This window comes from Sylvia atricapilla, chromosome 15 (assembly GCF_009819655.1).
Source record: "Sylvia atricapilla isolate bSylAtr1 chromosome 15, bSylAtr1.pri, whole genome shotgun sequence".
In the NCBI taxonomy this organism is placed as follows: domain Eukaryota; kingdom Metazoa; phylum Chordata; class Aves; order Passeriformes; family Sylviidae; genus Sylvia; species Sylvia atricapilla.
The window spans coordinates 9,740,770-9,752,220 of record NC_089154.1 but is presented as its reverse complement, the minus strand read 5'-3'; the positions used below and the strand labels follow the sequence as shown (position 1 = coordinate 9,752,220).

At 62.3% G+C, this 11,451-nt stretch overlaps 1 protein-coding gene across 1 annotated transcript; it reads right to left on the bottom strand.

Moving 5' to 3' along the window:
* Positions 1–1,353: 1,353 nt before the first annotated feature.
* TFAP4 (transcription factor AP-4) lies at positions 1,354–9,321 on the bottom strand. The gene is made up of 7 exons (XM_066330102.1): positions 9,115–9,321; positions 5,481–5,646; positions 4,975–5,073; positions 4,305–4,475; positions 3,960–4,097; positions 2,805–2,963; positions 1,354–2,711 (listed from the first exon to the last, which is right to left on the bottom strand). The coding sequence occupies exons 1-7, from the start codon at positions 9,201–9,203 to the stop codon at positions 2,517–2,519; spliced, it is 1,017 nt and encodes a 338-aa protein (XP_066186199.1). The 5' UTR covers positions 9,204–9,321; the 3' UTR covers positions 1,354–2,516.
* Between the last annotated feature and the right edge of the window lie 2,130 nt (positions 9,322–11,451).

Here is an 11,451-nt window from a genome sequence, read left to right as displayed (position 1 = left end):
AGGGCAGGCAGCTGCCCGCACAGATGCTGCTGCTGCCGCCGCTCTTCCTCTCCCGGGGGCCCTGGGGATGGGGACAGGGATGGGACACGGCGCTGGGAATGGCGCGTGTCAGGGATGCGAGGGCACGGGGCACCTCTGGGCATGGGACTCCGGGCTGGCACTGCTCCTGCGGGGTCGCAGTCCCCAGCCCAGGGACAGGATAAATTGGTGCCTCTCTGCCGTTATTGGGATAAATTCTTTCCTGCAGGGTTCCTCTGGACACTGTCCCCACCCCAGAATCCTGCTGCTGGGGGGTAGCGGGGCTCCTTGTGCTGCCTCAGCCTCTGCAGCTCCTTTTGGGCTGGAGCAGGGGGTTGTGGACAGGGAGAGCTGTGTCCTTATCTGTCCCCAAAGGTGGATGACCCCGGGTGTCGTGTGCTGGGCTGATCTGATGTTCCCTCCAGCCACCGCAGGTCACCAACTCCAGGCAATGCCGTATACCCCAAAGGAAACGGGCCGTGTTCCTTCCAGCCTGAGGGTGTCCCCATTGTCACTGCACTGGCAGCATGGCACAGGCACAATGGCACCAGCACCTGGCATCCTTGCTTGTACAGAACAGCCTCCCAGCGCTGTCCCCAAAGCCTGGCCATGGCAGTGACCCCTGGGCTCCATCAGTGCAGGAGCCATTTTGGGGGGATTGTGACCCAGCTTTTTGCTGGGGAAGGAGGCAAACAACAGATCCCCAAGCGTGGGAGCAGAGGGAGCCCCTGAAGCGAAGATGGGGGTGGGAAGGCGGCAGAGGTGTGCAGCAGGGGGTGGAGAGGAGGGGCTGATGGCTCAGAGCTTAGCTGGACACCACGGATGGCCATGGAGCAGAGGGGCAGTGGGAGGGACCCATAGCCATGGGAGGATGCTGAGATAGGTGGGTCCTCCATGGGAAAAGAGGGGTCCCTCCCCCAAAAAAACATGCAGAGAGATGAGTGCCCCACCCCGAATCATGGGTCAGCTCCACAGAGAAGAGATGGATACCCCCACTCCTGGGGAAAGGGGACACAAAGTCTGACCCCAGCCCCCCCCTCAGCTGTGGGCCTCATTAAATGTCCCGCCACCTCCATCTCAGCACTGAGCTGAGCCCCGATGTGCTCATCACATGTGGGCAGCACTGGCAGAGCTGAGCCTTTAAATCCGGCCTGGCTGCTCAGCAGGAACCACACCAGGGCCAGGGCCAGGGCTAGCATCCTGTGCCTTTGCCTCCTGCCGTTATTCCCAGTGCAGGCAGCACTCCCTGCCCTCCCCACAAGCCCCCAGAGGGACCAGTGTCCATCTGGGTGGGATCCCTCCCTGTCCCCAGAAACGTTAACGCTGGGACAGAGCTTCTAAAAAACCAAGTACAAACTTTATTTTGTTTCTTTACAAAGGCACGAGCCTCTTTTTTTTTTTCAACTTTCTTAACAAAATAGAATAGCTTCTCAATCAACACAAAGACCTGAAAATTGTAAAAAAAAATACAAAAAAAAAAAAAAAAAAAAAGAAAAAAAAAAAATACGAACAAAAAAAAAAAAAAAAAAAAAAAAAAGGGAAAGGAACCGAGAAACAGCTGCAGCTGGGGGGGAACCTACTGAATACCACCAAGGCTCTACACACGACTGGCCTAAAACCCTACAGCCGGGTGGGGGCAGTGGGGCAAGGGGGGGGACGCACAAAACGGGGAGCCCCCACCCGCCACGACAGACCCAAGCGACACAATCACAAAATAGAAAAGCTCTTCGGAGCTGACAGACCCCACAAACCAGGTTAAGTGCTTAAAGGAGGGATGGGAACAGGATGGGGGGGACAGGAATGGGCACAGGGACAGGGGTGGGGTGTAAAAATCAGCCCCCAAGCTGCCATCCCTGTGCCAAGGAGGTGGGTGTTGGAAATGCCAGGGAGGGATGGCATATGCCAGCCCTCCTACGGTGCTCCAATGGCATCATCCCAGGATTATTTTACTCTCCAAGGGGGTTTTCCCTGCCCCACATGGGGTGCAGGAGCCATGGTGGTACCCTGAAGTCAGGGATCCCTGTCCTGCCTTTGCTGCCATGTCACTTGGCATCTCCCCCTGCTTAAAAACGAACATTTAATTAAAAGGAAAAAAAAAATCACAAGAGAAGGAAAAAAAAAATTAAGATCCCAACCAAAGGCCCTGTCCCAAGGGAACACCATCAGGAACAGCAGGGCTGCTGCCAGCTTGGCAGGATTCCCTGTAGGTTGGCAGGTGGGGGGTGATAAACCGGGGTAGGGGGCTGTGACCCCCCATCCCCAACACCTCCCACCATGCCCCAAGCCCCCCGTGCCCCACTGTGGCCACCCCCAAGCCCTCACCCCCCTGGGAGCTGAAGGGTGGCCTTTGCCTGCCTCTTAACGCTCTGCTTTACAGTATTGGAAAAAGGTCATAAAAGAGACCCAAATCGCGTTGTATTTTTTAAAAATTTCAGCATATTCTCTGACGTTTTCCCCCCCAGCCCCAGCTTCCCTCCCCGGCTGCTGGCCGGGGGGTGTCAGGGCAGCTCCCCGTCCCCCGAGGGCTCCTCTTTGCTCTGGTCCATGGAGTCACTGTCGTTGCCCTCGGTGTCGGAGGCGGTGTCGGAGGCGGAGGGCTCGGGGCAGGCGCGCGCTGGCGTTACGATGACGGCGCGTCTCTGCTCCTCTTCCTGCAGCTGCTTCTCCTGCGTCCCCTCGATGTGCTGGATCGCCTGCCCAGGGCACACACCGGCTGTCAGGACATCTGCGGGGTCCCCTCTGCAGCACCCCGGGGGTTAGGGTCCCCCCGAGCCTCCCCAGCTTACCTGAACGATGGTGTCCAGGTTTTGCCGGGATGTGGAGACCGTGTTGATGACCGAGGATGGGCCCATGGTGACCACGGTGACATGATGGGAGGGAGGCGGCGCTGGAACGATCACGGTGGGGTGGTGGGTGGGCGCTGGGGGAGCATGTGATGGCAGGAGCTGGGGACAGAAGGGAAACCTCTGGTGAGCAGGGACCTCAGCACGGTGGCGTGAGGAGAACATCACGCTTGTTCACGGAGCCCAAGCTCCAGAAAAGCTGAAGCATCACTCAGCTGCCCCAGTTCTCAATCTCAGTGGAAGAAGAAGGATGCCAGCTGAAAGCTGCTGCCACCTCAGTTTGCAGAGGGGAACATGAAGGATTCCCCATCGCCCAAAGGACAATGATTTGGGCTTTGAAGCCAGGAGAGGCAAGTGCCAGCCCCTGCGTGGCCAGGAATTCCCCACACCCCTCAGAGATCCTCGTTTGAGCAGCGGATGGGAAGATCCGCCCTAGCAGGAGGCTACGGAGAGTTCACCTAAAAATAGGCTGAACTTCCCCGGGAGGCAGCCAGCAGGGACCCTGCAGGGACAGGGCTCTGCAGAAGCCCAAGGAACGGGGAAGAAGCTGCTGTTCCTCCCTTTGAAGCTCCCAGAGTGGCATGGCCCTGGGCTGGGCTCGAGGGCGGCAGCGCACAGGGACCAGCGCTGGCACAGCACTCTCCTCCTCCCTGCACCACTGGCACATCCAGCAGTCTCAGGGGAAAGGTTGAAGGTTCCCATCCCCACCTCCTGCCAACTTGACACTCCCCTTTCCCAGCCGGCTGGGCAGCAGGGAGGGGTTTGGAGATCCCTGAAATTCAGAGGGAGTCACACAGAGAAAGGTGAAGCCCCTGAGATGAAATTCTCTGGCAGCAGGTGACCTTCCCTCTACAAACCCCTGTACCGGGGAACAGCCACGGGGAAGCCACCACGGGTGTCCAATCCACGGTCCCTCCATGAAACACAGGGTGTCCACAAGCACAGCCCCAGGCACTGTGGGGGGCTTTGGGGCACCCCTTTCCCAAATCACAAGGGTCAAGAGCTTTGCTGGGACATCAGTGCCCACAGGACGTGCCAAGGTCCATCACTGAACCCACCCCCTGCATTTCAGGACCTGAGGGTGTCTGGGGTGCTCACCTGGGTTCGGATCTGCTGCTCACGCTCGAGCTTCTCCTGGTGCAGCAACCTCACCTGCTCCTGCTGCTGCTGGAGCTGCACCTGCTGAGCAATCACCTTCAGCTTCTCGGGGTACATGTGGGCCTCCAGGGAGCGAACCTGCAGGCCGGGGAACCCCAGCATCAATGGGAAGTCAGGCATGGCCCCGCTGAACCCCAGCTGTCCCCTCAGTGGGAGCCAGGAAGCCTCGAAGGAGCACAGAGAAGCAGTGCTCAAAGCAGGTGCTCAGTGTCCCCACAGCACCGCTCGTGTCCCTGGGGCTCACTGGGGACACGGCAGAGGCTGCAAGAGGGCACCTGGCCTCACCTGCTCCTCCAGCATCATGCGGACTGAGCGCTCCTTGTCCAGCTGCTGCCGGAGCTCAATCATCTCCCGACGCAGATCCTCGGCCTTCTCATCTTCCCAGATGTCCGGCGAGCCGATCCCCTCGTCTTTGTCCTCTGCCCGTCGCCGTTTCGGGGACGAGCCACTGAATTCCTGCCGTGGGAATGTGGTGTCAGGGAAAGGGGGCTAGCATGGATGCTCTCCCAGCCGTCCTGACACAATGGTGATGCCATTCCCCACCACAACTCCATGCAGGAAAGGGTCTCCCCTGGGCTTGTGTTTGATGCTTAGGGACAGATGGGCTCCTGCCTGTGGTCCCCACCCTGGTCCTCATCCCTGCAGCCTTGTGCCAACCTGATTCTCACTGTGACACACAGGGCAGTTCAACCAGGGCACCCCAGTACCAGAACTGCCACCAGGCCATGCCCGATACTCCAAATGGGTGGAAATACTGGAAAACGGGACCCCAACCCTTCTCCCTCTGCCAGGTTAAATGGGGCTCCCTGGCCTGCCAGGGGAATGGAAACATCTCCACTCTCTAGCTGAGCAGGGTAGAGGGTCCCACCCTGAGCCCAAAGAAACTGCGAGGACATCCCCGTCCTGGCCAGCCAGGATTGTCCCACCCTCTCCTGTCCCATCCCTGGGGCAGTACCTGGATGAACCGCTTGAGCTGGGTGTTCTGCTGCAGTAGCCGAGTCTTTTCCTGCTCCAGGGAGAAGATGTACTCGGCCGTCTGTTGGAGGATGGCTGCCTGTGGGGGAGCCAGGAGGAGCATGCTGAGGCAGGAGACTTCAGTGTCCCCCCAGGCCTCTCCTAATGAGCTCTGTAAGCAGCACTGCTTCCTGCCTGTCCCTGGTGTCTCCTCCCAGAGTCTGCTTCTCCCCAGGTTCCCCCTGGGATTCCCACTATGGTGAAACGCTCCAATTCACCACCTCAGGAACTCAACCAGCTGCCTCCTCACCCAGGAATGTGTCACCCTGCTCCCAGGGCACTGGGGGCTGCCACACACTCCCAGCTCACTCCAGTACACCGGGCTGGGGATGCACACCCACTCCTGCTGGGAAACCTCCCCAAGAGAGGAGCTCATTAACACCCAAATACCCCCAACTCTACTTTCAGCTCTTCCACATGCGGGACCAGCATGTGCATCCTGCTCACCTTGCTGAGCTTCTCCCCATCCGTGTGTGGGATGAGGGTTTTCAGGGATTGGAAGCCAGCATTGATGCTCTGCATCCGCCGTCTCTCGTTGCTGTTGGCGATTTCCCTGCGTATCCGTCGCTCCTGGTCCCGCTGGGTCTCCGGAGTCAACGGGATGTTGGCCAAGCTGTGAGAGACACCCAGGGTTAGGGGAGGAGGGAGCTGCACCCCTGCTGCCAGCTCACTGCATCCCCCTTTGCTTTGCAATGATGGTTCCAAGCCACCAAAGGGATGGGTAACACGGAGGGGATGATGGCTGCGGTGCTGGGAATCACCAAAGCAGGTGGGGGCTTTTCTCCAGCCCCGTGTCCAAAGCTTTGGGGGATGCATTGGCCAAACGGTGGCCCTGCTGCAGCCCCACGGTCCCACTGGGCTTAGACACACCGCCCAGTGCCAAGCCTGGGCAAGGGGAGCCGGGGACCCCCAGGTGGGCGAGGGAAGGCTGCGGGCTGGCCGGCTGTGTCCCCACGGGGCCGGCCGGCGTGTGTGGCCCCGGGAAGGCGGCTCCTTCCCTCCCGCCCTGCTGATGGCTTCCAGATGACAGCTCCCAGCAGAGAAGCCCCCGTCCCACCCCAAGCCGCAGCTCCTGCCTGCTTCCTGCCACTGCCTCCTCACCCCCCACACCCTTGCCCCGCAGATGAGCTGGGAAATGCCCCCTGGAGCCGGGCATGACACTGGCACAGAGGGCGAGGGCTCCGGGCAGACAACACCCACAAGTCCAGAGCACCAGACCTGAGCAAAGTTCACTGCCGTGGGGTCTGGCTTCACCCACACCCCACTTCTCCCTCGAGGGAAGGAGGGCAGAGGTTTTCACACCATGCCAGGTCTCCCGAAAGTGCAGGCACCCAGCACCCTGGCGCCGGGGATGCTGCGAGGCACCAAAGACTAAACACAGGAGCCGGGCCGGCGGCGTGAGGCGAGATAAGACGGGCTCCAGCCGCCCGTCCAGGTGCCCGGTGGCTCTGGGAAGGGGAGATGGGAACATTCCACCCAGAGCCTTGCCAAAGCCAGGCTGGGAAGCAAAGCCCAGCATCCTGCCCTCACTGCCCTCCTGGTGAGGCCATGGAAGAAGAAGCACGGAGGTTTGGGAGCACAGGGATCTAAGGGATACGTGCAGCACCACCGTGTGCCCAGGCAGTGCCCAGAGACTCATCACTGCCTGCTGCAACTGGGGAATGCACCACAACTCATCCAAGATACACAGGGATGGGGAAAGACCCAACCCATCCCAGAGGGACCCATCCCTTTCCCAAAAGGATCCTCGCTCAGCCTAAGAAGGGGATGGATTCCAGCTCTGTCCAAGGGCACGGGGAAGGATCTCAGCTGTGCCCAGCAAGACAGAGAAGAATCAAAGCTCACCCCAAGCAGATAGGGAAGGACCCCGGATTAGCACAGAGGGATGGGGAAGGATCCCAGCTCATCCTAGAGGTATAGGAAAGGATCCCAGTGCATCCCAAGAGGTTGAGGAAGTACCTCAGCTCAGCCCATGGGGGCCAGCAAGACATTTGTCTCCAAGCTCTGGGGCAGTGTCCCAGCACAGGCTGACGCTGGGAGCCGAGCACCCACTGCACTGGTTCCTTCACATGCAGTCCTGGGGGTGTGAAGCTGGAATGGGTGCCCAGGGGTCTGCCCCTCTCCCTGGAAGCAGCCTCTGCCACACGGACCAAGAGCTGCTTGCAGTAAGATTTTGTGGCACAGGGCTCCCATCTGGTGGTGGCTGTCACCCACCTCCCTGCTCCTGCTGAAACCAGCCCCAAACTTTTCCCCAAAACACACCAAACCTTGCAGGTCTTGGAGACATTGTCTCTCTTGGGGTGAGGAGGTGGCTGGAGCACTGCTCCAGGATGTTGGACCACCAGACACTTAAGGGGAATGGGATGGAGAGGCCCAGGACTGGGCAGTGCGGAAGTGATTTCTTAAATACTGGGGAAGGAGGAAGAGCCTGCTTCCTCGCCGGCAGACCTCCTGCAACCTGCCCCAGCTGCTCTTCCTGGGAAGAGACCTGAGAAGTGGCACTGAAATACGGAAAGGGCAAACCCCCACGGATTCAGACACCCAGCATGGCCAGGGATGGGGCAGCACAGAGGCAGGGGGAGCAGGTGGCTCCCACTGGAGCCCCTGGGGGGTCTCCAGCCTGGTGCTGGTGCTGCAGGGTTTGTGTCAGGCAAGCAGAATTTGGTACTTCCCACGCTGGAGCTCGCCTGGAGCTCGAGGGAAAGAAACCCACGTGGGTGTTGGAACTAGGCACAAGGCCCAGGGCAGATGCTCCACTGTCCACTCACGTCCAACACTGATCACAATTTGTGCTGTGGGTTGTGCTGGCAGGCATGAGAGGCACGGCCATGTGGGCAGGGTGTCCCCAAGCTCCTTGAGGTCACAGGTAGAGTGTTCCCCAACCTGCAGGCAGGGCATCCCCAAGTTCACAGGCAGGGTATCTCCACGCTTCCATGAAGGGCACTTCAAAGCTTTCAGGGTCAGGGTACACCTGAGTGTTCAAGCAGGGTACAGCCAAGTGTCCCCAGCACCCCCAGTCCACAGGCAGGCTGTCCCCCAGCACCCTGAGCTTGTTGGCAGGGTGTCCCTGAGCTCCTCGAGGTCACAAGCAGGGCAGCTCCCAGCACCCCGAGCTCCACGCAGGGTGTCACCCAGCGGCCTGGGCTCCAGGCAGGGTGTCCCAGAGCTCGGGGCCGGGAGAAGGCTGCTCCCCGAGCTCTGCCCCGTGCCCGGGTCAGTGTGGGGCCGCACAGCCCCCAGTCTCAGGGCGGGACGGCCGCATCCCCCTGCCCGTGCAGTCACCCCCAACCCCCGGGCCCGCAGCGGGGGTCCCCAGAGAAGCCGCCCCCTCCGCCCCGGGTGGCTCCCCACCGCTGCACCTCGTGCTGGGGGGGGCTCAGGTGCGGCCGCTCCCCAGGATCGCCGGGACGGAGCCCCCCACGCCGTGGGGCAGCGGCAGCAGCCCGAGGGGCCGGGCCCCCGACACGTGCGGCGGGGCCGGCGGTTCGAGCCGCCCCACGGCGGAGCCGGGCCCGCGGGGGCTCGGCGCTCCCGGGGGCGGCAGCTCAAGGCCCGCGGAGGCTGGGGGGGGCTCGGGGCCGCCCCGCGTGGCCCCGGGGCCCGCGCCCCCCCCGCCGCCCGCCGGCCCCCGCCGAGCCCCGCGGGCGCAGCCCCCGTCCCCGGCCGCCCCCCGCCGCCCGCCGCGGCTCCCCGCGTGTCCGCGGGCTTTGTGCCGCCGCTCCCGCACTACATGTCCCGGCAGCCCCGGCCGCGACCCGCCTCCTCCGGGCGGCTGCAGAGTCACGGCCAGGCCCGGCGGTAAACACACACCCCCGCGCCCCCCGGACCCCCGCGCCCCGCGCCCCCCGCCCCGAGCGCGCCCCGCCGCCCCCGCGGGGGCCGGGCGCGGGTGGGGGCGCGGCGCTGCCCGCCCGGGCCACGCGCGGCCGCCGGTCCCATGTGCGCGGCCGGGACCACGTGCGGGCGGTGGGGCCGCGGCGGCCGCGCCGCTTCCCCCCGTTCTCCGCTGCCCCCCTTCCCCGCCGTCCCCCCCCAGCCCTCCCGAGACCCCCGAGCCCGGGATCTCCCGGCGCCCCCCCACCTGCAGAGCCCGCCGATGACCTCCTTCTCGGATTTCCTGAAGTGCTGCAGGGCCGGCACCTTGGGGGCCGGCACCATGAAGTACTCCATAACGGGGGCGGGGGGCCCGGTTCAGCCCAGCCCGGCTCGTCCCGGCCCGGTTCAGCCCCTCCCGGCCCGGCTCCGGCCTCTGCCCGCGGCCCAAGGCGGGAAACAGCTGGAGCGAGCGCGGCTCCCGCCCGCCGCCGCCGCCGCTCCCCCGCCCGCCCCCGCCCGCCCGGCGCCGCCCCCGCCCCGCACCGGCCCCGCGTAAACAAAGGCGGCGGGAGGGGCCGCAGCGCGGCCGGAGCGGCACCGGGACGCGGCGGCGGGACGCGGCGGGGCGGGGGGCGACTGGAGCGGCCGGGACGGTACCGACCCGTGCTGGCACCGGCCCATCACACGGCGTCGCGTCCTGACCTGGCTCCATCCTATTCTACTCTATCCTATCCCCACTCTGTCGTATCCTACCCTCATCGTGCCCCGTCCCCAACCCATCCCACCTCATACCGTCCTAAGCTGTCCCCATGCCACTCCATAGCCATCACATCCTATCCTCGTTCCGTCCTGCCCTAGATTGCCTATCCTATTCCATCCTATCCTATCACACCAAACCCTACCCTATCCCACCCTGACCTGTCCCCATCCCATGCCACAGCATTCCATCCTGCCCTAGCTCCATCCCATCCTACGCTAGCCTATCCTGTTTTATCCTACTCCTTCCTTACCTGTGTCCATTCCACCCTACATCGTTCCATTCTGCCCTAGTTCCATCCCATCCTACCCTATCCTATGCTGTCCCATCCCACTCCGATCTGTTGTGCCCCTATCTCATCCTATCTCAGCATGACCTGTCGCCATCCCACCTCACCCTAGCCCATCTCTGTCCTATCCTGTCCTATCCTATCCCATCCAGCCCTGTCCCTATCCCATCCTTATCCCATTCTCATCCTGTCCTATCCTATCCTAGTCCTATGCTATCCTATCCTGATGTGAAATGTCCCCATCCCACCCTATCCTCCCTCCATCCTAACTCATCCCATCCAATCCAAGCCAAGCCAATCCAATCCAATCCTGTCCTGTCCTGTCCTATCCCATCCAGTTCTATCTCAGCCCATTCTGACCTGCCTCATTTCCATCCCGTCCTATCCTATTTTATGATATCCTGACCTATCTTGTTCCAGTCCCATCTAATCCTATCCCATCCTGTCCAACCTCATCTGCTCCTGTCCCATCCCATCCTGTCCTGTTCCCATTCTATCCTGCCTTATCCCCATTCCACTTCATCTGCCTGACCCTATCCTACCCAATCCTGACCTGTCTTGCCCCTATTCCATTTTATTCCATCCCATTCTGTTCCCATCCAATCCTCTCCTACACCCATCCCATCCCATCCCGCCTGATCCCCACCTCACCCCATCCTGTCCTACCCCACCCTGGCCTATCGTAGTCCTGTACCATCCTCTTCTATTCACCCTGATCCCATTCCAATCCCACCCCATCCCATTCCCATCTCCATCAGGCTCCAGCTTCTGGGGGGCTCAGGGGGCTGCCAGTGCCTGGAGAGGAGGGGCGGTCACAGCAGCCCTGGGGCTGTCACAGGGCTCAGGGAGTAGAGGATGACAGGGATCACATGGCTGGCAAGGAGCTTTGGGGGGCTGGCAGAGGCATCTGAGGGCTGATAAGGAGTTCTGGGAGCTGATTAGGAACTTGGGGAGTTGATGGGGGGGCTGGGTGCTGGCAGGGGCCTTGAGGATCTGATGGGGGGCTGACAGAGTGGCTCTGAAAGCTGGCAAGGACTTGAGGAGCTGCTGGGAGGGTCTGGGGTCTGGCAGGGCCTGTGGGTCCCAGCAGGGGGGCTGGGGGCTGGCAAGGGCATGGAGCTCACGGGGGGCATGGGGGGGGGTCACTTGCCCTGGCACAGGGAGCTCCGATGGGGGTTCAAGGCTTTGGGGGTGACAGCTTCATGTGGCTGGCAGGGGGCTTTTGGGGGAGCTTCTGGGGGGCTGGCAGAGGGGTTCTGGGGGATGGGGGGGATTAGGAGGATAATGGGGGAATGATTGAGGTTTCAGGGGGTTGTGGAGGTGGCAGGAAGGTGTGAGGACTGGCAGGGGGGCACAGGACTACCAGGAGCCATGGGGACCTGGCAGGGGCCATGGGGGTCACAGGGAGGCCCAGAGCTGGCAGGGGAGTCTGGGGGAGTGGCAGGGGAGCACAGGGCTGGCAGGGGCCATGGGGAGTTGGTAGGGAGGCCTGGAACTGGCAGGAACCACAGGGGGCTGGCAGGAGCTATGCGGTACCTGAGGGACCTACCTGGGGC

Coding starts and splice junctions, on each gene's coding strand:
- TFAP4 (XM_066330102.1), bottom strand. CDS start 9,203: ATGGAGTACTTCATGGTGCCGGCCCCCAAGGTGCCGGCCCTGCAGCAC. Junction 4,098..4,304: donor GCATGATGCTGGAGGAGCAG/GTGAGGCCAGGT, acceptor CCCGGCCTGCAG/GTTCGCTCCCTGGAGGCCCA. Junction 2,712..2,804: donor ACCTGGACACCATCGTTCAG/GTAAGCTGGGGA, acceptor TGCCCTGGGCAG/GCGATCCAGCACATCGAGGG.